Below are 27,018 nucleotides of genomic sequence, written 5' to 3' on the forward strand. Positions count from 1 at the left end.
CGAGAACCAGCAAACATGCAAGTACAACAAAACCGCAAGTATTGCCGGCCAAGGGTTCTGTTGCAGGGGGTCGTATGCCAACAGTCCAGTAAATCCAATCGTCTACCGCCCAATTACCCACGTATCTTCAACACACACCTCTACTTGTCCTTCATCTCAGCATCGGAGTCCTGTGGAGGCTCCTCGAAGTCTCCATCATCATCGGAGTCCTCGTCCATCTCACCAGCAGCCTTCATCTCCTCGGCTGCCTTGGCGTAGTCGATCTTAACACCACGAGTGCGGCGGCCAGACTCAATGATGTTGGTTCTGTCGATAGCTGCCATCTCGTCGTCTTGCTCCTCTGTGGCTTGTTAGGCAATATTCAGATTGGCTCGCAGGGATGCCTTACCAACTACATCATCCTGCTTGAAGTGTTAGTCCAAAATGCGCTGTATTCTGAATGGATAAGCCACTCACCTCATCAACTTCGACGTCCTCGTCGCTGGAGCTGTCATCAACCTCCATGGTGGTATCATTCTCAGGCTCAGCAGCGCCTTTGCCCTTTCCCTTATCGGCGATGGAGGTGTTTGCAGATCCAGACTGGTCAGCCATTTTGAGACGGTTTCTAAGTGTTGAGGAGTTTGTGGTGTAGTTGTGATTGTACTTGGGTTGGTGAGTTGACGGTTATTCGATTTGCAGGGGCGAGAGGAAGCTGAAATCGCGAGATCGCGCTTACTTTTGCAAGGACGCGAAGGCTGCAGCCGCCCTTGGAAAGCACGGTCCACAGCCTATTCAGGGCGGCGCTTTGATTGGACCGTCACTTCTGCCTCCAAGATTTATGGGAAAGAGAAGAGAAGGGAAAGGGATCAAGAAAATCAGTTATGAAGCTTGGAGGATATTCTATGTAATGAGTGAAACATCTCACAATATCCACATGGTGTGCAACAATAGCACAATCATGTACAACCACTCTAGCCAAACAGCCGGATCTGTGAGCAACACCAGCCAATTCGAATGGTGATTATCAAAGGGAAGAAGCTGCTTTGGCACCATTACTTTGGTCCAATGTGCTCGCCTGTCTACTTAGACATATTGGACGGTACGCGTTGTTGCCTCGGTAGCTGAGGAGATTGTTGCCGGAATCCGAGTCCAACGCTGCTGTAAACGATACGACTGGAGAAGCCGCTTGACAAATGATATAAGGGAAACACTATCAAGAAATAACAGACAGCTCTAGCAGACAAATCTCATTAGCACTTACTGCATACGCAAGTATACCTAGTTACAACATGCCCTTTTTATGGACAACATATGAACGTCCAAAAATCAGAATACCATGAGGAGAACAACTTGCAGCTCTCAGCAAATGACCACATACATCACTTGAATTTGGAAAACGTTCTTGGGAAGTATCAGCCTGTTCAGCTTGAGCAGAAGAATTTTCCTATCAACCCTAAGTAGAATTGATCACTGGAGTTTATGAACGGAAAATATCAATCGAACAGACATGACGAAATGCTGACACTGCCAGAGGTTCAGAGCATTAGGAAAATTCGCATACAGAAGCAAAACATACTCCCATATCTTAAATCCACAATTCAAGAGATATATGTTCATCCATTACCATTCTAAAATACAACGTCGGTACACTTATTCCCCACCACCGGTCGTGAGCATGATGATAATACCACCAGCAATCACTGCATCTAAAGTCAGTACGACACTTCCACAAACTCAAAAGCCGCCCAAGAAAGAAGAACTTACCCCACCAATACTTCTGCAAAAGAGTCTTCTCCGTCGGTATCTCCTCGACCTTCCCCTCGGGATTCAACACCACCGGCCGATTCAAAAACGGCTTCGCTCCCTCCCTCATCTTGACCACCTTAACCTTCGGTCCAAAATCCCTCGTCTGTCCCGCATCGACACTGCTACTCTTACAGCTAACCCCAATGACACCACCTTGCGCATCCAAGTTCAAGACAATCGTTGGCGCATACCCCTTCGCAAACGTCTCCACGGACGTAGTCGATGTCGAGGACTTCCATGTTGCGGTGGCAGGATCGTAGATTCCGACACGCAGGAGCTTGGAGGAGAGATCTTCGTCTTCGAAAAGAGGGGATTCGTAGGAGAGGATCTCGGAGGAGAGGGTGGAGGGGTTGAATTTGATTTCGGCGAGGGACAGAGGTGCGGATTTGGATGTAAGTGGTTGGATGTAGACGGTTGTGCTATCTATTAACTCGGAGCTTATTGCTAATACAGGGACGCAAATTGCGACAAGGACGCCGAGGAACCTCATACTTGTTGTGCTGAGGTTGATGGTGATGAGGTTGGGCTGTTGTCAAGCCGGATGCCAGGCATGGGGCCAAGAGATGTGAGATGGGTCAGCCTTCCCGAAGATCCTCGTCAGGTGTTTTTCTGGCATGACAAGGCTGAGATGCTGCAACCTGTGAATTTGTTGCAACGATGTAATTGTTATCTTGATGGCCAAAAATATTTATGATTCTAGAAAACAGAGAGCTCGGCTCCCGATCTTAATACGCTAGATCCTTACAGTTGAACTCGTGCCAACTTTTGGTGAAGAACAAAAACAAGCGGATATGCTGAGAATTATACACAAGCCATTGAATTCAGCTGTATTCTTGGTCACGTGAGGCCTTGAATCCCCCATGATGTCCTGCCCTCCCTAAAAATCGCTTCTCATCTATGGATCACTGATTATCTTGAATCTGACCATCCTTGGTATGAAGTTCCCCCAATAACAAAACGCCAATATCCTCCTTATGCTACCAAAGAAAATCGAAGTGGGTATAAGTCGTCCTCCGCCTCATAAACAGCTCCTTTTAGTTCAAGAGGAGCTCCCTTCTGAATGAAGGGACTTTTCCTCAAGAGGCTCGTCCTTAATCGTAGATACGTCATCCATCCACGCCTTCCACTTCGTATCTGTTGTGGATTCTGGCGAGATCTCAGCCTTGTCATCTGGGCTGGATCTTGACCCGTCCAAGTCATTACTATCTTCATCGTCGTCGTCATCCTCATCTATAGAGCTCGAGTCACTCTCGATCACGTAGCCATCTGCTCTCTCAACCAGGCCATTATAGTAATCAACCAGTGCTTCTGGGTTTGGTACAATTTTCCAATCAACCCTGTATAAGAAATCTAGTTCCAGTAAACCAAGCTCTGCAATCTTGATTCCCCCCACTCTAGCATATGTAGCGTTGTTCCAAAAAGAGTCAGAAAGGCCTTTGGCAGCCACTGTTGCGGCGGTTATCAGAAATCGATGGACCGTCAGGGTCGTGACTGTGAACGCTGGGTAGAGCAAGCAGAGCCTATCAATGTAGTAAACCATTGATAGTAGTAGCGGAGGTGTGAGAGTAGCGTGTTTAGCAAGCCTTTGCAAGTAGTCCAATACGGATATACCAGGGGGCGTCCTGCGTGTGTGAGTCCAAACCACTTCATTACAAGCAGAGATCTACTTACCTTGAATGGAACCGCGTGAGCACGCCACTTTGAAGCGGGAGTCTATCATTTGTTGTAATGAGTTCCTGTATCATGTTCGCGATCAATACGACCATATCTTCCACAGCACAGAACTCATATTTGGCAGGTAGAACTTTCGGCTCCTGATCCGATCTGGGTCGCTTCGTGCGTATGGTTTGGGTGGTCGTAGGTATAGACTGTGCAGTGCCTTGAGACTGCCGCCTCTTCAATCCAGGAGACTCGGGTTGGAGAGCAGGTTTGTTTGGGGAGGGGGGTATGGAGGGGGCGGTTGCTGAGGCTGGAGCCACTAAATCTTCGGTTTGCTCGACCTTTACAGGCACAGCTGGCTCGACGGGATGGTCGACTTTCGAGTTCATGATGGGACTCCACTGTGTCGCAGCGTCCACATATCGTGCTTGCGCTCGTTGTGGTGGGGTGCGGTATGCGACAGAGCCCTGCGACCTGGAGCTGGAGTTTCTTCTAGATAATGGCGACGATGGAAGCGAGTGCGAAGTCGGCGCATAGTGGAAGATAGGTGAAGTAGCAGGCGATGCTCTATGTTGTGGTAATGGCTTCAGCATGTTCTAGGAAGGAAAGGCATCCTCTAAGCTGCTCGATGATCCAGGCGCAATGGAGGCAATTGTGAAGGAAGGGACGAGAGTGGGATGCGACCAGGAGCAGGAAAGGTCGTTTGGGCGAAATTATGGTCTTGCAGAATGTGTCGTGAGTAAAGTGGGTTGAAAATGTACAGACGAATGTCAACGCAGGGTCTCTGTGCGTGAGATTTGGTTGATGTTGTCTTTCCGTGTGAGAGCGGCTGTGGTTGCGCCTCAATGGCGGGCGTGAAATTTTGCTCGCTCGCACCAGACTAGATGATCGCAATGGCCTCGACCGCGAAAAGTCGTATTACAGATATCTAGTGAAAGATAGAATTGGCTCGATCTCGCACAGAACTACATCTTTGGCTACATCTTTGGCCTTTCGAGTGTTTGCTGTTACTAGAGGCTGAAGGTGCTGGTGAATCGAAGAGGTGGACGTTGGTAGTTGGGCATTTGACTTCAAGTGAGGGAGGGAGGTTCATCGGGAGAACAGGGCAGACGAGGCTGACAATTGAAGCATGTACACACTTAGCCGAACTCCATCTCCTCCCATGATCAACACACCTCCCTGTCGCCGTGCAACCATTTACTCACAATTGCAGCGGCAAACATTTATATCGACAGGATCGCATAGCACGGATTCAGCTGCTTTCCAGTATCTTTTCCGCGCCTCCCAATATCCTATCTCTCTCTGAAAGCTCCAGCAGTCCGCTTCAGCGAACGGTCCTTTCAAGAACCCAGATATCGAATGCTTGTACGAGCCGAACACGCGCATCCATAATTCCTCCACAATGGCTAGACAGCCCTGGGTTGCACAGATCCGCAATGCAAGAACGCCGACCGAGCAAATACTGGTGCTGAAGGCGCTCAAAAATGAGATAGTTGGGCACCCGTTGAAGAAAGAGCTGGCCATCACCGAAGGTGTTTTGGAACCTGTTGTCCGTTTGACTTTCAACAAAGCTGGTAGTAGGCAGGATGGGAAGTCGCATGATCATAGCTTTGCCTCGAGACCCTTGGTGGAAGAGGAACAGCTTAGATTACAAGGTCTCCAAGTGGTGGCAAGCGTTGCTCTAGGTGATGCATACTCGCCCAACTACTATCAATCTATATGCTAACACGCAGAAGGCGGTCCGCCATTCCTCACACCTCTACAAGCCGCCGCCTCCTTGCCGGCTATTCTGTCAAATCTTTGTCCATCAAGCAACCCTTCACAACTGGTCTTGACATCGCTCCGAGCTCTCTCCAACCTGGCAGAATCGGCCGCCTTAGCTTCCAACACACATTCGTTGAGCACAAGTGCAATCGCAGAGCACCTTTTCTCGCGCCAGAATCTCAACTCGTTGTGCAAAATATTGTCGCAGACGTCAACATCGTCCAATTCTCAAACACAGATATCACTTGTGGCAACCTTGATAAGTCGGGTATGTCGCGAGGAACGTCATCAACAGGGTCTAGCAAATTCGGGAGTTCTTGATGCTCTTGCTACAAAATTGGCTAGCTTTGTTGTTGCTGAAGGATTGGTAATACCTGGAGCAGAGGTACAATCCCAGAGAGATGGTTTGCAGGACTTCTTCCCAGGACCGGCTCCAGCAAATGGTAGGCTGTCGGTGATTCTGGAAGCAATTGCTGCTATTATCGCCAATTCAAAGTGCAGAGCATCTCAATTGCTGTATTCTCCATCCATACTAGCCATATATCCTACATCCTTGCCGGCCGAGTTTTCTGGTACCCAGAATGCCCGTGCAGCGTGGAATGCCTTCAATGCAGCTGGGTTGAGTGTACGCCAGAGCCAGCTCAACGCAGTGGACTATCTACTACCATTTATTCCTCTGCATCAGCTCAAAAACACTAACGCTCAGGCGTCCGCTTTTCCACCACTGGGCACTTCCAATTCGAGTCAGAACTTAGCGCTAAATGGCCGTTCAAGTTCAAGGCCGATTGTTTCAACGTTGTCAAACTGGCCTGATTCACCAAACCTGGAATCTCCCCAGGAGTCCTCGGCGACTGAAATAGAAGAGCCTGAAAGCCCACTCATTGCTTATCTCATATTGTTGCTTAAGTTGCGGACTGGCTCGGAGCGACTCATGGCTGCTTCTGTCCTGACTGTTCTCTACAGAGCAGGTTTGACGAACAAGACAAGGGAAACTGCTCTTGGGTTACTCGTGGTACCCCTTCTGGTTCAAATGCTTGGAGATGATAACATCTTTCTCGCAGGCAACGATAGCCTTGAGGATGAGGAGGCACTACTACTGGATCGGACAGTCAAGGAGCGAGCACCTGTCGTTCTTGCAATGCTCATCACAGACAGTGAGTATCTTCAGAAAGCTGCATTCGATGCCGGTGTTGTTAGTAAACTCTCCAAAATGCTCAAGGTATCATATGATCCTGCACTAGAGTCTATAGGATCAGGCCCTTGGTCTCCAGATCGAGACGAACGTGGAGGAGGCCACGATACGCTGTCTCTAGGCAACACCGGTCAATCCCCTGCATTGCTGCACAAAATTAAAGTCAGAGAGAGTGTGCTCAAAGCGATCGCCGCACTTGTACCATTCAAGGATGAGTACAGGAAAGCCATCGTTGATCAAGGGATGATGCCTTACATAGTGTCTTCTATGAGCGCAAGCCCCCGCAAGCCGTCAGCAAAATCCAAGAAGAAGAATGATAAGGCATCTGATGACTCGAGCGACGACGAATCGAAAGGAGATTATGGAACGAATCCGGTCGAAGTTCTCATTGCAGCATGTGGGGCTGTTCGTGCATTGTCTCGGTCTGTCAGTGTTTTACGAACCACGTTGATAGATAACGGTGTGGCGGAACCCGTGTTCCAGCTCCTACAGCACCCAGATATCGAAGTGCAGATTGCTGCAACAGCAACTGTTTGCAATCTACTCACCGATGTCAGCCCGATGCGCGAGGTGAGTTTTCCTATTGTAGACTGTTTCGACGGCCGTCTAACAGAAACGAAGCCTATTTCAGAAGCTGGAGTTCTTAAAATACTCTGTGAGCACGCTAGATCTATGAACGCGAAGCTACGACTTAATGCCGTCTGGTCATTGAAGCATTTCGTTCATGGCGTCAGCAATGATATGAAGAGGCAATGTCTAGAAGAAATTGGCCCAGGATGGTTGGTGCAACTGATCTGTGACGATACTGAAGATGAGGCGCTTCTCAACTCGAGAGGGCAGATCGACAGAGAGAGTCCGCGGAATGATGAGATGGACGAAGATGTGGTTATGGATCAATTTGAGGAACATGTAGATGCGGCATTTGGTAGGATCAACTCTCGGCCAAGTAGTCGAAGCAAGTCTATCCAACAGGCCGAAGCTCGCTTAGCTGCGTTACGAGACGCAGAAACGAACCCAGCTAGGAGAGCAAGAAAGGATGACATCGCCGTACAAGAACAAGGCCTGGACTTCATCCGAAATCTTATTGGTGGCGCCGGTCAGGGTGGGACTGCCGACACTACAGAAATGATCGATTTTCTGTTCAGTGCACTGGGTCAAGACAGGGTCTTCGAGATTCTCGCTTCGAAACTGAAGCCGAAGATGATCAATCCGTACAACCGTGGTTTCCCGAATAGTGAGCGCAAGATCTTACCGCCACAAGCTGAGATCATCATTGCTGTTGGTTATATTCTCGTCCACATGGCAGCGAGCGTACCCCGTCATCGACAAATTGTCATCGCGCAGACGGATTTGTTGAAGCTGCTCGTGCCTCAGTTCAACCATCCTAATATTGAGGTTCGACTAGCCCTCTGCTGGCTCGTGTCAAATTTGACATGGATGGATGACCAGAATGATGGTCAGGCCTGTGCTCAGCGGGCGAACGAGTTGAAAAAGCTCGGGTTTCTGTCCAAGATCGAGATGCTGGAGCAGGATCCCGAGTTGAATGTTCGCGAGAGGGCCAAGTCTGCGATGTGGCAGATCAGGCAAGCATTTTGAAGAGCCGATTTAAGCGGTCCGAAATGTGTGCTGACTTTGGTGGATATAGGAAGTACGGACTTACTTAATGAATAATACCAAGTGGCAGGCAACAGTCCTCACGGCGTTCTGGGTCATCGATGGGCATTTGGATTTCTACGCGGTGGGGGCAAAATGGCTGTCACTGAGATGATCCCTAGGATGTACTTTACAACAGTGTACCAACAGCAGTAGTAACACACATGTGTTACTGATTTCAGGACGAATTCTATCTCACACCTCGCCCCAGGGCCAGCGATAGAGCCGAGACTTCAAATCAGAAAATATAAGATGGAAAACCACAAATTGTGCAAGTCAGGATCCCACGTTTTTGTAAACTGTCAATGTTCGGGTCTCCCTGCCCAGACGCTCGCTCTAGAGACTGTGTTTATTCCGAGTTGAATTTTATGGCTCAGCAAGAGCTAGTAAATATCGCTGTCTTAGGCGAGTTATCTTTGTCCGTGTCTTGATCAGCTGGTACCCCTTGCCACACCAGTTTATATGAAAGTCACTCAATCATCCCAATTTCCCAATTTCTTCCTACTGTCCTTGACCGGGTTAAGCGTACTGAATACCGTTTGACTATTACTTGTAGCTGTCCTGACGACGTGTTTCAAGTTCTGAGTATATAACTCTGCAACCTCTCTCCATATTGGGAAGTCAGATCAGCTTGTGTTCTGAGGAGAATCAGGAGCTTCCCCTCGGTTCGTTGGGATACACCTGGAAAATTGTAGGACCGTTGACGTAGTTTGAACAGTAAGTAACCATCACGTCGCAGAAACACAGCCGTGAAGTCCTCCAGCGACAGCGAGGGGATCAAGTTTAATCGGACCAGGATAACAATACAGATCAAATTTTGGAACTGCGCGGGTAGGTATGCTGTGAGATATGATAGTCTCTGTGATTTCGGCGCCGTACTCTTCAAATACTGGGAAGACAGAAGGCGAGCTTTTGTTAAGATTGTGGAGAGATGGCAAGGCAGGAAGAAGCTTGAGAATGTGCAGATGTATCTCGACAGGAACACTCGAAAAGTACGGATCGGCTGGATTCATTGATACCTCGAGAACGGTGACCGAAAGGTCTACGCCGCGGACGTAAAAGATGCCATAGAAACGAGAGCGGCGATAAAGACTTGGTAAGCCAGGTGCACGGGACTTGCATCGATTTGATAACGTGATGGATCTCTAGTGATTGAGGTAGTGATTTTACGAGTTGAATGTACAACTTGAATGTGCGGCTTAAGATGTTGCCTGTCGATCAGCTAGGGCTAGGCATCGATGTGCCAAGGTCAACGACGTGGCTTCTCCCGATGCTCTATTACCCGGAAGAGCGAGAGTGAAGACCCAAGGGAGAAGAGGGTGGTAGGACAGCATAACGGAGATCAAGTTTGTTGGATTGTGCTTATTTCTTATTTCATTCTCGATTCTCATGGGCCACCCATCAATGGCACACTCATGTATCTAATGACCCATACCCAGCATCCCCCGCCGCTCTCGCTTCCGATCCCGCATGTAAACAAAGCACTCAAGCCACACACACACCACTTTCCTTCCGGAGAGGCCAAAATCAATAAAAAAGAAGACTCCCAAACACCATCGCCATGCAAGAATGCTGTATGTATGCCCAACTTCACCACGCCATGCCTCGCTTGCCAACCGCTCGAAATCCAGAAACTCATTATCATGATGCATTCGTAAGCCCCGTCTCTCATTTCCGCACATCCTGCCCCGTCCCGTCTGTTCGCTTGTAATGCGTGTTGCGCGCCAATCTATGCCAATATGCAATACTTGAATTGAGTTTTTGTGTACGCAGTTTTGTATTTGCGTTCCGATTGCTTGCTCTTTCCCACCGTATGTTCATGAAACAACCTTCCGTATAGATGAAGTGGCCAGAATTACTTCACGAACTTCTCCTTTCGAATCCACTATCGCTCCCACTGCGATCGCGGCCAGTCCTTCCTGTTCCGAAATGTTGCTGTGAAAGCCATTCTAGTACTGTTTCGTAGCATAGAACGTATTGCCGCAGACTCTGAACCATGCTTAGTCTCTGGCCTCGGAAATCCTCAACCGTCTTCTCTACAAGATCTATATCTTGGTCGAAAACCCAGTCTCCCGATACGCCCCTTGAACTCATGTAATCTCCACCCGAAGAACCGATATCCATGGGAGTGACTCCGCTCTTGGCCTCTTTCCGCTGACGCTTGAGCATGTCAATAACTGTGTCAATCGTACAGAATGTGCCTGTGCGTCCACAACCAGCACTGCAATGAACAAGCATTGGCCTGGATGTCTCCCCAGATTCTGGATCATCGGAGCGGGTCGATTCTGTCGGTGCTGTAGAGGCTCGCTGTATAACATTGCTAAGCTCAACTAGACCCAATAGCTGGCCTGGACTTGCAGGGGCTCCGAAGTCTGGCCATGATGAGTAATGCACCTGCGTGATTTCCCGCATGGGAGAGAACGGGTGGGCGGAATGGGACAATGTGAATTTCCGTATGATGGCATGGGGCGTTTCTGTTGGGGGAGGTGGTGGTGCTGTCTCGGCAGTGGTATTTGCTCGTCTACGACCGGAATCGCGGCTATCTTTGGGTGAACGGCTTCTGCTGTGCGACAAAGCGACCTTTTTCTCTGAAAGGGCCTTCAGCTTCAGTGGGCCATATTCCTTGCCTGACCAGTAAGGATGACACTTGAGTTGACCACCTTCAGACTCGGCTGTGAGCATCACGATTACTCTGACGTCTTGGTCCCAGATAACACTCCAGAAGTCCTTTATAGTGTCAGCGAATATTTCCAATGAGAATGGTAGAGTAGCTTACCTCAAACGTAGCAGGAAGGGGGCCTTGCGATGCGATATATTGTTTGTTGCTTCGCGACGACTTGATGTGGCTTGCATTGACATAATCACAAGCCCCCTCCGGACGTCCCTGTATCTTAACTCTAGCGTGCTCGAAAGGCCAGATGTTATTGTACCGGTTCTTACCACCCTTTTCGATACCAGCAATCTGAACATCCTTAGACCCTGGAGCTGGTGTCCCCCAAGACACACCCGAAGAGAGTGCCTTGGTCATTCGAGACTGTTCTGCCAGTTCTAGACGCAAAAACTTATCAGAAACTATCTTGCCGTGGTCTTCCTTTTCGCAGGCTTTGGTGAGCCATCGAGGGGCAAGTGTCTTGAGTTCAGGACCGATTTCATCCGGTACCTTCACATCCATTTGACCTACGCCACCAATGAGATCTTGATTTTGACGAATGTTGCTGAAAAATGGATTTGCAGCGTTCTTTGTTGCTGGCATAACGCAACCACCAGCAACAGGAGCTACATCAGGACCCGAGGTACCTAGGGAAAGACTGATCTTGGATGACTGCATCTCTTGGCTAGAGCGGTTGTCAAGAAGATGTGGGAAACTCTTCGCAAAATCCGCGAAACCGCCCCGAACGATATATGAGTTTCCCTTCCAACCTTCATTTGAAAATTTCTTCAGTGTATTGACCGCGGAGACAGCATCCTTCTTTTCGGAAGAGAAAGCGTCATACACAACAATATACTTGGCTTTCTTCCATTCGGCAAATCTGGCCTTCTCGCTGTCATTTGTAAATGTATCCTGCAGTTTCTGAAGGTTAAATGATGGTCGCTTCAAGAGTGTCGTGGGAATGCACAAGTTCAGAGCACCATGAATTCTCGACTGGGAAAACTGTGGGAAAACTCGAAGATCCAATAACAGAAACTGTGACGGAGGCATTCGTTCCACCATGTCTCTCAGCTGAGCTGGTGAGATCAGCGCAGGACCATCTTCTAATGATGATGGAAGAGTATCAGCTCTGTGGTGGCTTGTCCGCTGCTGCAGTTTCAATTGTGGTGACGGGGGATCCGCTTTGTTTTGTGGTAAAGAGAGGCGGGGGTGCCTATCATCTAGATTTGAGAGAACATTACGTTGCAGAGGAGAATTATGCTCGTTCATAGGCGCCGGGGACTGTTGCCGGGGGATGTCGAAGAACGAAGGGGCATTCAACGAAGGTCCCCCGTCAAGGTCCATTCTCTCTGGCTTATCATGCCTAGGTTGCGGTCTTGATTTGGGGGATGTATTATCCTGTGTATCAGATCTTGTTGGCCGTCTCTCCGGCTTCTGACGTAAGTGTGCGCTTGGTGTTGATGCAAAGTGTGATAAATTCCCGTGGCCCAGGTTGAAAGCATTAGCCCCTTCTGTTTGTCTTCTGAAAGCTGCAAAGTCTGGGTTCGCATCTAATGGAAGATGTCTTGGTGATGCTGCTCCAAATGAGCGGATCGATGACGAAGGAGGGCTCCAATTGTCCTTAGGGCCTGCGCCAGAGTCTCGTGGATCACTGGCGGGGTCAACAATGAGGCCAAAATAATTTGGACTCGGTGTGCGGACGTCATTATGGATTGCGGGAGATCGAAGGAAAGGCGGGTTGCTTGGAGGGTATGCCTGGCCCACTGACGCAGCAACTCGAGGTAGTGAGTTTGAAGGGGTTGTAGTGGATTTCGAAGAGGTCCGACTCGATTGTGAATGTGAATGGGAGTGTGCTGACCGCGGTGGCGGTCTTGTAGAGGTCTTCGTTACCATCGTGGGAGTTTCAGTCGTCTGCACGAGGAGAGTCGATTTTGATATCCAACGCCGTGGTAAGTGTGATCTTTATCGTCTTCGGGAATCCATTGTGATCATGTGTATACTGCGACCATGCTCGAGTCGACCAATTTTATTCGTGTGGCTTTATTGAATGGTTTATGAGGTTGTGATGGGGTTGTGTCAAGAGAAGGAAAGGGAAGCTGGGCGGAGAGTTGGGAGGTGTTTGGTTGTCCTGACTTGCGGCTGGACTGATGACGCTCGAAGGGTGCGGCGAAAGGAGGGACTGGAAGGCAGACGACGGTAAGGAAGCTCGAAGGGCTGTGTAGTTTTGGATTCCAGGGTTTTAGGATCGGCGGTCTGTATGCCGGATTAGCTCTTTGGTGGATGAGAGATCGTCTTGAGGGATCTTCGTTTCGCTGCTCTGGACCGTGGAGGATTCGGAAGAAAAAGGTCAGAAGAGAAAGAGAGCAGAAGTATGAAGAGTTGATTGAGTAGCACGACCAACTCGCAATTTGTTGTGAAGACAGTTATGGGGTGGCGTGGCGTGAGGAGTATTTATTAGAGAGAGGACGAAAGTCCGGTGGAGGACGGACACAGGAGGATGTGGCTTGGACGATGACAGTCAACAGCGGGAAGGAGAGGAGGGAGAGGAGGGCTCGAGGGGATATTGGGGGGGGGGGACGAGGGGGAGTCGAGTCTGGCTTGTAATCAGGGGCCGAAAATAACGCCACAGACTTCTTCTCTTCGAAACCACTTACCACTTGCACAATAATCGGCCGTTAGGAAGCTTGCTCAGGGGAGCTCAAATTGCCACAAGAAGTCGGCGCAAGGCTGTGTTCAACCTAGTATGGCACTTGCACATTTTCATACTTGATCACTGTCTCTTTTTATGGTGTTTCCAGCTCTGCATCACCCAACCCCGTCACGTCACGAGCCAGTATCCTCATAAGGTATGTATGGGACCGAAGTGGCCAGACCGCTCCTTTCTTCAGCCTTCGTCTAGTGATGTCTTTCCCTCTGTGCTGCGCTGGGAGCATGGTGCCTGTTGTTGTATTACAGAATTCTGAACGAAGGTCACTTCCACAGGGGAATCCAGCATATTTTGAACACACCGACCGGAAATCGAGGGATCCTTGCCCACAGTGTGCATTCGAAGTTTTGTCATACTTTCACAGCATTCTAGAAGTGATGGGAAATGGTTTAAGGACTGCAGAGATCTAGGATCTAGGTTCGAGTACTTCGTCACCTGCGTCACAAGGCTGCTCGTTGTCCAGTCTCATAGGCATGTTGATATAGCACGGCTTTTATGATATGTCCACTGCATGATAGTACAATTCCATATAAGCCAGCGTTTCCCCATGTCGTCCACTCTACTTCGGATTTACTGTTGCTGAACATCGGTTGTTCCCAAGCATTCTCTCGCCCTTACAGTAGTAATTATTCAAAGTTCGCGATGATTACATATCCCACGAAGTCTGTTTGTACGAAAGTACAAGCACCAACGACAGCTCAGCCCCTCACCCTGACCCTCACCCAAGGAACGAGAGCTGGAGGGAAGCGACGTCATTTGGAAGCGAAGCTTCCGGCGGGACCAGTCCACTTGACAGTTTGGTTTGCCCACTTGGATTATCCGCCACTTGCCTGATTCACGACATAAGGTACGAAGTAGTTGCGCATTCTTCCATTCTTTCGGAAATTTACCTCCCTAGGTACCTAGTAGTAGTTGAGAATGGCCTCAACCGCACCGTCGGGTCTGACAATTTTTTCTGTGACGCAAATGATAATATGCGAGTGTTAAGGCATTTTCCAATGCTCGTGGTGAGCGGGAAGGATCAGGCCTCAGGCCTCAGGCCTACCTAGTCCTAGCCTGCTACAGTACAGGACTGTAGCCACGATATCTCCGTAGACACGCAGCTGCAGCGGGCCTAGACCAGTCTGCCGAAATTTCTAATGTCCACTGTCCTGCCCTGTCCTGTCCTGCCCTGCCCTGCCCTGACCCAGGGAGAGACAATTCAAATGCGACTGCAACTACGAACCTGAATTTCAGCGCTTTGCTGCACTAAACATCCCACATCCAGGGCGACTCGGGTGAGTGACAGCTGCAGAATTTGGGTGCAGGATGCACTGCACTGCACTGCAACCATCATCTCTTGCGCTGCCCTGTCGTGCCCTGTGGGTGTGCCCTCGCTTCAGCACAGGGTCGTCATGATTAGTTAACGCCGCCGCGGGGTGAGAGCCACCGCGTGGTTGGACGTCATTTCAGAGACATGAACATGGGCGGAGCGGCGTTTCAAAAGTCATGTGAACTCTGCGTGACACTTTACCTCCGTAGTCAAGTGATGAAGTGCTGCTGTGCCGACGACCTAGGTACGGAAGTACCTACTGGAGATCGACTAAGGTAGTTAGTTATACTTGTAGGTAGGTAGCCAAGGTCGGCATTTCAATTTTAATGTCTATGTTGATGTCTTTGAAAGTACCTTGTGGAACAGAATCGGGATCAACTGTAAGAAGCATTTTGATATCCTGAAATAGGTAAGGTATATTCAGCACTCAAATCATCATCAGATCTAAATAATAAGTAGAAGTTACCGCCGAGTTCTTTCCCCCACGTTCTGCGTTTTCCAGAACACTCCCCCCCACCACCGCTTTCCCCATCAATAAATCCATGTTTCTCCTCCTCCGCATCACCGATATATCCCTCCGTACTAAAATGGTATTACTTGTATTATGCCAAATATTGTAGACCAGTGCAATATCGTTCATAAAACTTTGTCGGTTTTCACAAGATGGAGAACTTCTCCGTTTCGATTTCTCACCACTAACAGTCATCGCTCCGTAAATTTTCCTCCGACAGATCCCTATCTCTCAACATCCGATTCCGACCTCGCATTCCCCACAACAACAGACATGGTTCTTGCCAGCGTGTGCACGGCAGCGCCGCGGCTGCCATACCTTATCATGCGGGGTCGCGCTGCTGCCGGAAGGTACCCTGCAGGGCAAGAGATACCAAAAAGCCAAATCTGAGGATAAGGTGTTTGTCGGCAGAGCCATTGGCTCGTCGTACCAAACCTTAAGATCCCATTGGTGGTCGGCCATTGAGAGCGTCTTGATCGTCCGCTAAGAGGATCCTGAGATAAGCCTCATACCGGAGGAGCATGTCAAAATGCACTCAAGGCTGCTGTCAGGAAATGTCTGCGATAAGGACGCTTGGAAGCTATGGACCATTCATATGTCAATGACCTGCATCCTTTTCTCTATTTTTCCAATTAACTAAAACCACTCGCATACTTCGAGACATCTCTGACCACTCCCAACGCGTCGCCTTGTACTTATAAGAGACCAGTGGTGTCTGTATCTTGCAGTACCATAAACTCTTTGCCGTACTTGTTCTTCTGCCATTCGAGACACGAGCCAGCTTCGTCGGCAGTTAACTTCAATCCTACTCCAAAATGTCTGTTCGCAAGGCAGACTCCAGCTCTCTTGATGGCAAAGACGTCAAAACAGCATACGATGTCAATGAGCCTGTTGAGCCATTGTCTGAGATAGCTACACACACTGGAGCCGTTGCTGTCATCGATCATCATGCCGAACGAGCTCTCTGCAGGAAGTTTGATTACAGACTTCTTCCTGTACTGGCTGTGATGTACCTTTTCAATGCCTTGGACAAGGGAAATTTGGGAAATGCAAAGACGGACGGAATGGAAGCCGATCTAAACTTCAAAAACAATCAGTACAACATCATTCTGAGCGTGTTTTACGTTCCCTATGTTATCTTTGCCCCCCCTATTGTAAGCGACTCACTCCATCTCCTCATAGATTGATATTGACATGTGGACAGGCAATGTTAGGAAAGAGATTTGGCCCAGCGAAAGTCTTGCCTATCTTGATGTTCTGCTTTGGCTCTCTTACAATCCTAGGGGTTGCTGTTAAGAACTTTGCTGGGATGATGACTCTCCGTTGGTTTCTGGGTATGCCATCCACCACCATGTGGCAATGAAGTGCTAACGATACAACAGGAATGTCCGAATCGGCCTTTTTCCCTCTTGTTATCTATTACCTCACAACTTTCTACAGGAGAGGCGAATTGGCTCGCCGCCTTGCGATCTTCTACGCCGCGAGCAATATTGCAAATGCCTTCTCCGGACTTCTCGCGTTCGGCGTGTTCCAGATTAAGGACGAGACTCTTGATGGATGGCGTTACCTCTTCCTCATCGAAGGAACTCTGACGACCCTCTTCGCCTTCTTCGCATACTGGTATCTCCCACCCAACGCCACTGGTGCAAAGTTTCTCAACGAAGAGGAGAGACAATTGGCCTACCACCGCATTCAGGTCGATTCCTCCTCGACCGTCAACGAAAAGTTCAACCTGAAGGATTCCCTAAAGATCTTCAATCAGCCAACCACATACGCGTTCCTGGCTATTGAAGTGTGCCTGGGTGTGCCACTCCAATCGGTTTCTCTGTTTCTGCCACAGATTGTCGCTCGCCTAGGATACAGCAAGGTTAAGACGAACCTCTATACCGTCGCCCCAAATGGTTCGTACTGCGCAAGCCTGCTTTCTCTTATTTTTCAATATCTCGTCAGTCGGATTTTCCTGGTGACATTGTATTCAAAGTTCTTGATGAGCAATCACTAACGTTTCATTGCGTATAGTCAGTGGTGCAGTGATGTTACTCATCCTCGCCTTCACATCCGATCTCACACGCAGAAGAGGCCCATTTATCACCTTGGGCTTCATCTTCACTTTCTGCGGAATGATCATTTACGCAACAATCGATGTGCTGAACCACACCCATATTGCTTACTTTGCAACCTTCATGATGTGCTGGGGAACATCTGCCCCGTCAGTTCTACTGTCCACATGGTACAATAACAACACACCCCACGAAGGTCGTCGTGTTGTCCTCACGTCGGTCGGTGTTCCGATGGCAAACGTCATGGGTCTGGTATCGAGCAACATCTTCACACCAGCTTCTGCTCCAAAATACATTCCTGCTTTGGCGACGACGGCTGCTTTTGGCGCGACGGGCGCTTTGTTGGCAGGCCTTTTGAGCTTGTATATGGTGTTCGATAATAAGAGGAGGGATAGAAAATTGGGCAGGAAATTGGATATCAAGGATGTTCCGACCGAGCTCTTGAGAGATGGGGCATCTGTACCGGAGTTCAGATGGTTCTTGTAAAGAATTAGGAGGCGTGCAGTTGATGAATTATGACTGGTAATGGAGGGAAATATGTATACTAGAAGGTAGCGATGATTTATGAGATTTAGCGGGAGATGTCAACAAAAGCTTTCGTAGGCTCTTGATTCAAGCCATAGGTTTTACAAATTCTATATACTATTATGTTCTTCGGATTGTGAATTGCCTCGTGAGAACTTCTCAGTTCATCCAAATAAATCGGCATTGCTATGCTCCCTAGCGCGTTTTCTCGCTAACCATTCTACAAACAAACCTGCTGTCCCCAACCATAATAGCAATTAATTTTTAGAAACTAGCGTCTTCTTTCGCAACAAATACTTCCCGTACCATTTTGTATTCATCTTTACATGTGCCTAGATTCCTTTACATAAGTTTTGCACTTGATCACATAAATCTGTCGCGCAAAGATACGCTCGCTATATTCTGGCACTTCAGGCTGCCCCTGGCTCTCGTTCCAGGCCCGTTCCGTCCACTGGTCAACAGCCTCGTCAACTTGACCAAAAAAATCGCGTCGTCCATCTCCACCTAACCACGCTCACTTCGAGCGCAACATCGCGCATTTGCTTGCTCAATCATCCTCCCACCACGTCATAATGTCGTCTCTCTTCGGAAATCTCAATAATTCAACTGGCGGCCTCTTTGGCTCCAAGCCTGCAGCTCCTGCAGCCACGGGAGGGAGCTTGTTTGGAGGGCTAGGCACATCAACCGCGACATCGCAACCCGCAAGTACAGGCACAGCTACTGGGGGATTGTTTGGTGGAAGCTTGGGGGGTTTGGGGCTAGGTAGTAGTACACAACCGCAGCAATCGCAGCAACCAAGTACGACTGGAAGTGGCATGTTTGGTGGCCTAGGGGGAGCTACAACACAACCTGCTGGAGGAAGCGTTTTCGGTGGACTTGGAACTAGCACACAACGAACAAACGCGAGCAACATGTTTGGTGGGTTGAATGCTGGATCAACTTCTCAACCACAGCAAGCAGGCGGGCTTGGTGCATCTAGCTCCGCTCCTCTTCAGCAGTCTCAACAACCTGGCCAAAACAACGCCTACTTCGATGCAATCCTGGAACGCAGTCGCAAGAGAGCGCATGCCGAAGCCATTTCTGAGGACCTTCCACAGCTTCAACTCGGTCTGGGAGATCTGCGACAGCGAATCAAGCGCCTTGGGCCAAACAAGACCGACCGCGCAGATGGCAGAGCTCACTATTTACTCGCAGCTTCAGGAGTGGATCCAGGAGCAGCAGTGAGAGACTTGAGTGCTTTTGCTCCTACACCTGCGAGAACAGATCGACCCCAGGCGCCAGAAGTGCAGGATACAGATGTGGAATCATACTTGGCCAATTTGGAGACGCAGACCACGCTGAGCATGATCTCAGATGGACTCTCTCGATCGGTTCGCGACTTCGATGCTTTCTTGGAGGATAATGTCACTATGGAATGGGATGCTCAGCGAAAGCGGATATACCAGCATTTTGGCATTCGCCCAAAGGAATCTGCAATACCTGGTGGAAGCGGTAGCTTTGCTGCGACTGCGAGTGATTCGCATGGTGGTTTTGGACGATCGAGGAGAACTAAGGCGGCTGCTCTTGCGGGATCGCGAGTCTCTGGGATTGGCGGCGGTGGATCGGGGGGCGGAAATGCCAGTGGATTTGGTGGCTTTGGCGATAGTGGCTTTGGGAAATCGAGCATGCAAAAGTCCATCATTGGGGCCGCCGGTCCAGTTGGTACCGGTCACCAACCGCTATTTGCGGATGTTGAGAAGCAGTTGGAGGCAACAGGCGCCAGCGTGTCAGCTCCTCATGATCGATTCCAACGGGAGAAACAGAACAAATATGCCGAGAAGGTACAGCTCTTGAACCATTCAAGACTGGACAGAAAGCCGTACCCGGTTTCGAGAGAGTTCGCAGATGTTATCAAAGTCTCAAGTGATCAACATGGTCCTGACCTGGTCAAGGCATACAGAGCTTTGATGTCGATAGTCGGAGAGGATCCAGAAGCTAAGTCATTCTCGGAGAATAGGACAGCCAAGGAGCGCGAGTTTGCAGAAGCATACACTTCCGACTCTCATTCCAGCCCAGCCTCACAAGATCTTAGACGACGAATTCTTCGTGGTGGAGCGAGATGTCTGGAGAAGCTGGCTTTCGAGAAGATGGAGGATATGATTACGAAAAATCCTCGAGATGCCAACCTCGGAGGAGTCCCGAATGTCATCAACAAGATCAAAGCCTATGTTCGTGTTCTAGCTGTCAAAAAGAGTCTCACTGCAGACAACTCCGATCTGCAAATGCTTGGGGACGACTATGTCTGGGCGCTCATCTACTTCCTCCTGAGAACTGGCCACATTGAGGAGGCAAAGGAGTATGTGAACAAAAATACTGTAGTGTTCAGGGCCCTGGATCGCAACTTCAGCGCCTACATCAATGCCTACGCTACAAATGCCGATAGGCGTCTCAACGATGAGCTCCAAGTCCGTATCAATGCCGAGTACAATCAACGCCTTAGAATTGCACCAGAGAACTCAATTGATCCGTATCGAATGGCTTGTTACAAACTCATCGGACGCTGCGATCTCAGAAGCAGAACCTTGGACGGTATCAACCAAGACATCGAGGACTTCGCCTGGAACCAACTTGTCCTTGCCAGAGAAACCAATAAAGTTGACTCAATGGCAAGCGAAGTCTATGATCTCAGTCAAGCTCAGCAAACCATCAGAGAAATTGGCAACCGCTTCTTCTCGCCAGCTGCGGCTGGCGGTGCCAATATTGGTAGCTCTTTTGGCGCTTTCGTTTTCCTTCAGATCGCTCTTGGCATGTTTGAGGAAGCTGTCAGCTTTCTTTACAAGTACTCTTACGTCGATGGTGTCCATCTCGGAATTGCTCTGGACTTCTATGGCATCCTCCGAGTATCAGATCCGACGAGTGGGAACCAGGATCTCCTTAGCCGAACGACGACTAATTTGCCCCAAATCAGCTTTGCAAGAATGGTTGGCCTTTATACCCGCGACTTCAGAGCTGCAAATGTTTCTGCCGCTGTCGATTACCTCGTTCTGATCTGTCTCAATAAGGATCTCCGTGGCCAAGCAGGAGCCAACTACACCATGACTTGCCACGAAAGCTTACGAGAGCTCGCACTTGAGAGCAGAGAGTTTGCACTACTTTTGGGCGACATGCGTAGCGACGGGCAGCGTATCAATGGCCTCATCGAGGATCGTGTTCGCTTGATCGGCTTGCAAGACGCGGGCGAATTTATGCGAACTATTACCCTTCAAGCCGCGAGCGTTGCAGATGACAACGGACGAACGACCGATGCAGTATTGCTATATCACCTTGCTACAGAGTATGACAATGTCATCATCACCATCAACCGAGCTCTCAGCGAAGCGGTTGCAACTCCTCTTGGCCAGGAACCAGCCAAGTTACAGCCATTGAAGGCTCGGTCTGTCACCGATCAGCAAAATATCCAAGGCACCGAGTCCAGTCTTACGTCTATCGATGACCCGTTCATCCTTTCAGAGAAGATGTCAAGAATCTATACTAGCCAGATGTACCGGTCGAAGATCAAGATACAAAACCAAGAAGCTTGTGTTGCATTACAAACAATGTATCAAGCAAAGAATATGGTCGAGAATAGCAGATGGACTGATGCACTCGATGTAAGTTTTGCTGTATCCTGCCGCTGACATCATCGTACTAATTCTCCAAAGCTTATGAAGAGTCTTGACATCCTTCCACTTGCCGCTCGAGGAGACCCATCAATCATTCGAAGCTGTGCCACCAAATTCTCGTCTCTGCCTCAACCTGTTGCTCAAAATGTTCCAAACCTTTTGATGTGGTCCATTATGTGCTGCAAGAACCAGCGGCTCATTCTACAGAACAGCCAATTCGGTGGCAATGAGGGCACTAGGCAGGCAATGATTGAGGAGTTTAAGCAGACGAACATGGATCTGACGACATATACCAGTCAGTTGAGGTATAGGTTCCCAGCCCACATCCACGAGGCGTTGGCTAGGGCACAAGCGGAGTAAAGTGACAATAAGGATTTGATGCTGGTAATGGCTGCATGGATGGAAATATTGGCCATGCTTGAGATACACACCCAGCTGGTACAGCTGGCATCTTGGCTAGGTTTTGGGTCAAGATTGGACCGTATGGGTGGTCCAGAAACTAGATACCTTTTGATGTACTATAAAAATTAAGAAGTGGAAAAGTCGAGGTGATACTGGATGCGGAATTAGAATATCGCGGACCAGTCCTGTGTCCGTTCATTATGATATGTGCCTTTACAGCTTTCAGACCGATGGGGTGGTGTTTGACTCGAGAGCTTTCGGAGCATACCTAGCCAAGATACGTGCCTCCATTGTAGGTAACTGCTACATGTCACTCGATCATCATGGCACATATAATTGACAGCACTTTCTCAAGTCTTGCTGCGAGTCATTTGTGATGGCCTCACTGAAGTTAACTGGTTCATAGTTCTGATGGTTGTTCTGCTGAAGGCGTCCTGCAATTAAATGACTCGCTATTGTACCTGATTGGCTACATCTCATGACTCGCGTTGACGCCTGAAGTTTTGCTGCCCAGTCCGGAGTGACCTCCACTCACCCCCAATCTTTCTGCTTCCCATCCATCCCATCGCCAGCTCATCGTTCACGGCGCATGACTCAAGTTCCCCATTTCATCTGCAAATACATGACAGCCTCGGGGTCGCAAAACACAATCGAATCGAGAGTCTGAAAAATTCCCCGAACAAAAACCCAAGAGTCCAGTGCTTCACACCCATGCAATAAATCAGACAAGTTCAGGCCCACGCCGACGGGAGCTCGCAGCAATGCCAGCGGGCGAGGGAGTTACGCCGCAGCTTCCACAGCAGCAAAGCCAGCAGAACCAGCAGCAACAGCAGCAGCAAAAGCGGGACTTCTCAGAGGATGCACCGTCGCCCGCAGACCCTTCGTCAGACAGCAGTAAGAAGCGGAAGACGACCGGTTCCAGCTCGAGAGGCGTTGCAAATCTCACTCCAGACCAGCTTGCAAAGAAACGTGCGAACGATCGAGAAGCTCAGCGTGCGATTCGGGAGAGGACGAAGAATCAGATCGAAAATCTAGAGTTGAAGATTCGAGAGTTAACCTCTCAGCAACCCTATCAGGAGCTGCAACATGTCATACGGCAGAAGGAATCTGTCGAGGCAGAGAATGTGGAGATCAAGAAGAGATTGAATTCTATTTTGCTGTTAATACAACCTATGCTTGGGCAACATGGTTAGTAAATGGATGTCGTACATGTTAACTGTGCTGATTACTTTGCAGCTCAAGATGGACAGTCAATGTACAATTCTCCTGCACCACATTACGTCCCCAATCGACCGGGTTCCTCTTCGAATTTCAATTCAACAACCCCGAATAGTGGAGCTTCTCCCATCGTTGGAGCAGGTGGAGGACCTCAGTGGCAAGCTCCAAGTGCGACTATGGGCCAGGGGCTGGGAAACTACTCCCAAATGCTGAATGCACAGGCTCAATTCACGAAGCAAAAGCACGAGATGACACACAATTTAGACATGGGTCCAGAGAGGCTAGGTCTTGACTTTCTTCTTGACGGCACACAGAGAATCAATAAGATCCCAAATGGCACGAACGGAACCCATGACACTTCGTTTCAACCAACTCCTCGTGGACAAGATAGCCCAGCACATCACAGAAGCAACTCGATTAGTAGTCATTCTGGATATCCTCCGGTAGCAGGGCAAGAAATGGCCGGTCATGCTGCACCCATCCGGAACGGACCTCCAACGTGCCCTCTAGACAATATTCTACTAGATTTCCTACATGAGAGACAGCAACAAGCGGCAGAGGGAGTAGCTACTCCCAAATTAGTAGGGCCAGCTTACCCCAGCGTCTCCTCTCTCCTGAACCCATCGAAAGCAGCAACCTCTCACCCGCTTTCAAAAGTCTTCACCGACATCTTATCCACCTTTCCCGACCTCTCTACACTTCCCGAGAAGGTTGCAACGCTTTACATAATGTTCCTTATCATGCGCTGGCAAATCTCTCCAACGCAAGAAAATTACGACCGCCTCCCTGACTGGGCCACACCTCGACCCTCCCAGCTCTTCACGGCACATCCAGCATGGATTGACCATCTTCCTTTCCCCAAGATGCGAGACCGTCTGGTTCGGGACTACAACCCGAGAGATTACCTTTTTGATAATTTCTTCATCCCGTTCACGACGACGCTGAGTGTCAACTGGCCGTATGAGCCGACTGATACGCTGTTGTCTGGTGTGGACGGTGAGGATTTAGTTATCAATCCCATCTTCGAGAGACACTTGAGACGTATTGAGAACTGGAGTCTTGGTCCGGCTTTCTCTAAAGCTTTCCCTGGATTGCAGGATACGTATCGTTTGAAGGTCGAGGGAGACAGAAGATAAACAAAAACATCCTATGTTCCTTTCACATTACGTTCTCTACAACATACCTCTCACTTTGTCACAAAATATGGTCTTTGGGTTCTGTAAACATATCGGTGCATGTCAGCCCCTGAGTAGAAATGGGGTTGGCCGGATTAATATTGCCGTTTCATTCTGTTGGTTCGATTTTGGGGGCTCTTTTGTTCAGATGTCATGAATGCTTGCTTGCTTGCGCGACAAGAATTGGGTAGATGGGAAACATGGCTATTAGGTCATGAACACATGACAGCAAGGCGTTTTTAGATGGCTTATGGAAGTGGCTGGCTGGCTACTTTGGGAGAGCAGGGGAAAACGGGGCTGGTGGGGGATCGAGGTTGGGGATTGCAATCCATTCATTGATTGATTCATGGATTGTATAGACTTTGTGCTGGATCGGATAGTATTGCGAATGCATATATTTGACTGGATACATGTTGTGATTTTATGATGTGTTTGGTTGTTATTTTGTGGGTGCTGCTTTTTCCACGTCTCAGCACAGCAAATAACTGCAATGAAGATTCTCAATATGAAATATCCTGGTGCCTTTTATGGCTCAAGAAAGTCATTCGTGTACCATGCATATTACCTGATCTTGTCGGTGCAATGCAAAGGCTTGTGTTTTCATTCGCTTAACCGATGACAGGATAGTGCAATGAAACCCACCTTGTAAAGCTTTTATAACCCCCCACTGAAATGAATAGACACAGTAGAATTAAGATTAATATACTAGTCAGCTTCAAAAGCTACTAAGAAAATTAACTCAATCTCAATCTCAACCTTACGAACCACTCCTCACAACCAAATCATCAATCCCGCAATCGCAACAAATCCGGTGGAATACCACAACATCCAAGCCTCGCTACGCAGACTTGTACCAATGCTCGCACCTCCCGTGGAGTTGGTGTTCGAGCCCGAATCTCCCGATGTGCTGCCAGATCCAGTCCCTGAATTTCCTCCAGACGAGCCTCCACTAATCGCGGTACTCGATGGGTTACTGCTCCCAGTACCTGACGCAATACTCTCCTCGGGCCCAGAATCTGTCGGCTCGGTCGGACTCGGCCCCGAAGCAGATGGTCCTGAATTCGAAGGACCAGATGGGATTGGGTCGGTGGGCGATGGTCCGGGATCAGAAGCGTCGGATGGGGTGGGGCTGGGGAAGTTGACTGAGAAAGCGGAGAAGCTACTGGATGCGATGGAGGAAGCTGTTGCTTCGACCGAAAAGATGGTTGTTGTGGTAATTTCGGTATATGTTGTGGTGTAGTAGGTTGTAGTTCGGAGCGGGCGAAGTGTCCAGTAGTAGGAAAAGTAGTACCTGGTTGGAATAGTTAGCATATCATAGATATGATAAGGCGATTCTGATAGAAGAAGGAAGAAGGAAACTTACCATGTGATAGTATATGAATACCAAACCAATATATCCTGCTGAATCTCCGTAGTTGTCGGCGGCTGCGTAACAATGATTTGCCGCGTTGTCGTAGGATTACTTCTAATCGTCGACGTAGCGCCTCCCGTCACAACAGCCGTACACTGCGGATCAGTACAGCAAACGCCCTGCCCTCGATACAAATAGCAGTGATTCCCAGCCTCGCAGTAATTTCCGTCAAGGCAGCACTCCCCATCTTTGATGGCGCATTTTCCTGTAGCGCAGCATTTGAAGCCTACAGGGCAGGTACCGAAAGTACAGCAGGCTTCGCCGGGATCAGTGCAGTAGGAAGTTCCACAGCAGGATTGGCCAGCGTCGCAGCAAGCACCAGTGCAACAAATTCCGTTGGTAGGACAGCAGCCGTTGTTGTCTAGGACAAAGGGTTAGATCGGAAGGTAGAGTGGAAAATGAATGGGAAGTTTACTTACTGGGACAAGGCCCGTATCCTGCATCTACGCAAGTGCGCTGTCTCTTGTTCAACCATGAATTGATCAGTGACCTGCCATCGAGTGGCATACTGCCAAATTTTCCGCCATTCTGCTTAGCGTCGTGACTCAATGCTAGAGGAGGCTCGTCGAAGGACCCAGAGTCTTGCGAAGCAGCTGTCCAAGCGAGGAGAAGCAGCAAGAGTAAATTCCGAAGTTGAAACATTGCGTACAGATTTTTCGAAGCTCAGTTCCAAGACTTTTGTTTGTGCGATGCAGGGACAGCAGGACTTTAAAGCTCTTTCTCTGGGTCCATCCCCGTCATAGAGCCCCAAAAAGCCTTGCCAGAGAGCCCCGAATAGCTGCATACTATCCTTGTTTAGAATCGCATGCTGGCTGGGCTGATTGTTTGGGGAAAGGTGATTCTCCATGAAGCAGGAACCACGACAATCTTAGCTCACCCGCCCGAGTCGGAACCAATCACAACTTAGAACCACACAAACCAAGTCCAACTCGGCCGGGAAAATCTGCCAGCTTGACATTGTCGATCCCCAAATGATAGCTGAAAAGCATAATTCTGCTAAAATATAAATAGCGATTTGAGGAAATGATGCCCAACATAGGACGAGCGCCAAGATATAGACAACAGACGAAGGATTGTGGCTTTCGTTTAAATTTGACGTAAAACCAATCGAGAGCCGACTTCAGAGCCACCGACTCTTAAGGCTGACAACTGTGCGTCTGATTGGGTTCTGACAGCACGAGGATCGATAGAACAGTGCTTTCAAGAATGGCCCAAGAAATAAGCTCCAGCCAGTTTGATGTCATCCTCGCCCGGCTTCGGGACAACTTGGATCAGGGCAATGGCGCGATTGGCGACTTGGTAAGGAGGCTGGCTTCTGAAACTTTCAGACGTGGTACTTTTGTCTCTCCTCTT

The 27,018-nt window shown here is 49.1% G+C and overlaps 9 protein-coding genes across 10 annotated transcripts; 4 read left to right on the forward strand and 5 right to left on the reverse strand.

Annotated features, from left to right (window-relative positions):
• Positions 1-140: 140 nt before the first annotated feature.
• On the reverse strand, positions 141-591 carry ONS95_010377 (uncharacterized protein; the record flags this gene model as incomplete). The annotated part of the gene is made up of 3 exons (XM_058503966.1): positions 141-340; positions 389-401; positions 457-591. 3 exons carry the CDS (start codon positions 589-591, stop codon positions 141-143), a joined length of 348 nt encoding a protein of 115 aa, XP_058360679.1.
• A 1,038-nt stretch (positions 592-1,629) lies between these two features.
• ONS95_010378 (uncharacterized protein) lies at positions 1,630-2,275 on the reverse strand (the record flags this gene model as incomplete). Its single annotated transcript, XM_058503967.1, has 2 exons — positions 1,630-1,679; positions 1,744-2,275. The coding sequence occupies 2 exons, from the start codon at positions 2,273-2,275 to the stop codon at positions 1,630-1,632; spliced, it is 582 nt and encodes a 193-aa protein (XP_058360680.1).
• A 325-nt stretch (positions 2,276-2,600) lies between these two features.
• ONS95_010379 (uncharacterized protein) lies at positions 2,601-4,518 on the reverse strand. The gene is made up of 2 exons (XM_058503968.1): positions 3,457-4,518; positions 2,601-3,407 (listed from the first exon to the last, which is right to left on the reverse strand). The coding sequence occupies exons 1-2, from the start codon at positions 4,035-4,037 to the stop codon at positions 2,825-2,827; spliced, it is 1,164 nt and encodes a 387-aa protein (XP_058360681.1). The 5' UTR covers positions 4,038-4,518; the 3' UTR covers positions 2,601-2,824.
• A 55-nt stretch (positions 4,519-4,573) lies between these two features.
• On the forward strand, positions 4,574-8,321 carry ONS95_010380 (uncharacterized protein). Of its 2 annotated transcripts, none has more exons than XM_058503970.1 (4): positions 4,574-5,129; positions 5,181-6,970; positions 7,022-7,983; positions 8,046-8,321. In XM_058503970.1, the coding sequence occupies exons 1-4, from the start codon at positions 4,847-4,849 to the stop codon at positions 8,062-8,064; spliced, it is 3,054 nt and encodes a 1,017-aa protein (XP_058360683.1). In that variant the 5' UTR covers positions 4,574-4,846; the 3' UTR covers positions 8,065-8,321. The 2 variants fall into 2 exon arrangements, with proteins under 2 accessions (XP_058360683.1, XP_058360682.1); XM_058503969.1 differs by having other exon boundaries at positions 4,574-4,710; positions 4,760-5,129; positions 7,022-8,321.
• ONS95_010381 (uncharacterized protein) lies at positions 8,322-13,447 on the reverse strand. The gene is made up of 3 exons (XM_058503971.1): positions 13,358-13,447; positions 10,830-13,296; positions 8,322-10,780 (listed from the first exon to the last, which is right to left on the reverse strand). Exons 2-3 carry the CDS (start codon positions 12,594-12,596, stop codon positions 9,914-9,916), a joined length of 2,634 nt encoding a protein of 877 aa, XP_058360684.1. The 5' UTR covers positions 12,597-13,296; positions 13,358-13,447; the 3' UTR covers positions 8,322-9,913.
• Positions 13,448-15,078: 1,631 nt separating this feature from the next.
• ONS95_010382 (uncharacterized protein) lies at positions 15,079-17,950 on the forward strand. The gene is made up of 5 exons (XM_058503972.1): positions 15,079-15,131; positions 15,182-16,387; positions 16,438-16,567; positions 16,616-17,134; positions 17,253-17,950. Exons 2-5 carry the CDS (start codon positions 16,049-16,051, stop codon positions 17,777-17,779), a joined length of 1,515 nt encoding a protein of 504 aa, XP_058360685.1. The 5' UTR covers positions 15,079-15,131; positions 15,182-16,048; the 3' UTR covers positions 17,780-17,950.
• Positions 17,951-18,091: 141 nt separating this feature from the next.
• ONS95_010383 (uncharacterized protein) lies at positions 18,092-22,216 on the forward strand. Its single transcript, XM_058503973.1, has 2 exons — positions 18,092-21,447; positions 21,499-22,216. The coding sequence occupies exons 1-2, from the start codon at positions 18,391-18,393 to the stop codon at positions 21,817-21,819; spliced, it is 3,378 nt and encodes a 1,125-aa protein (XP_058360686.1). The 5' UTR covers positions 18,092-18,390; the 3' UTR covers positions 21,820-22,216.
• A 199-nt stretch (positions 22,217-22,415) lies between these two features.
• Positions 22,416-24,215, forward strand: ONS95_010384 (uncharacterized protein; the record flags this gene model as incomplete). The annotated part of the gene is made up of 2 exons (XM_058503974.1): positions 22,416-23,049; positions 23,098-24,215. Exons 1-2 carry the CDS (start codon positions 22,623-22,625, stop codon positions 24,213-24,215), a joined length of 1,545 nt encoding a protein of 514 aa, XP_058360687.1. The 5' UTR covers positions 22,416-22,622.
• An 810-nt stretch (positions 24,216-25,025) lies between these two features.
• Positions 25,026-26,307, reverse strand: ONS95_010385 (uncharacterized protein; the record flags this gene model as incomplete). The annotated part of the gene is made up of 3 exons (XM_058503975.1): positions 25,026-25,545; positions 25,618-26,026; positions 26,085-26,307. The coding sequence occupies 3 exons, from the start codon at positions 26,305-26,307 to the stop codon at positions 25,026-25,028; spliced, it is 1,152 nt and encodes a 383-aa protein (XP_058360688.1).
• Between the last annotated feature and the right edge of the window lie 711 nt (positions 26,308-27,018).

This window comes from Cadophora gregata, assembly GCF_030347475.1.
Source record: "Cadophora gregata isolate MNR1 chromosome Unknown scaffold_4, whole genome shotgun sequence".
Classification (NCBI taxonomy): Eukaryota; Fungi; Ascomycota; class Leotiomycetes; order Helotiales; family Ploettnerulaceae; genus Cadophora; species Cadophora gregata.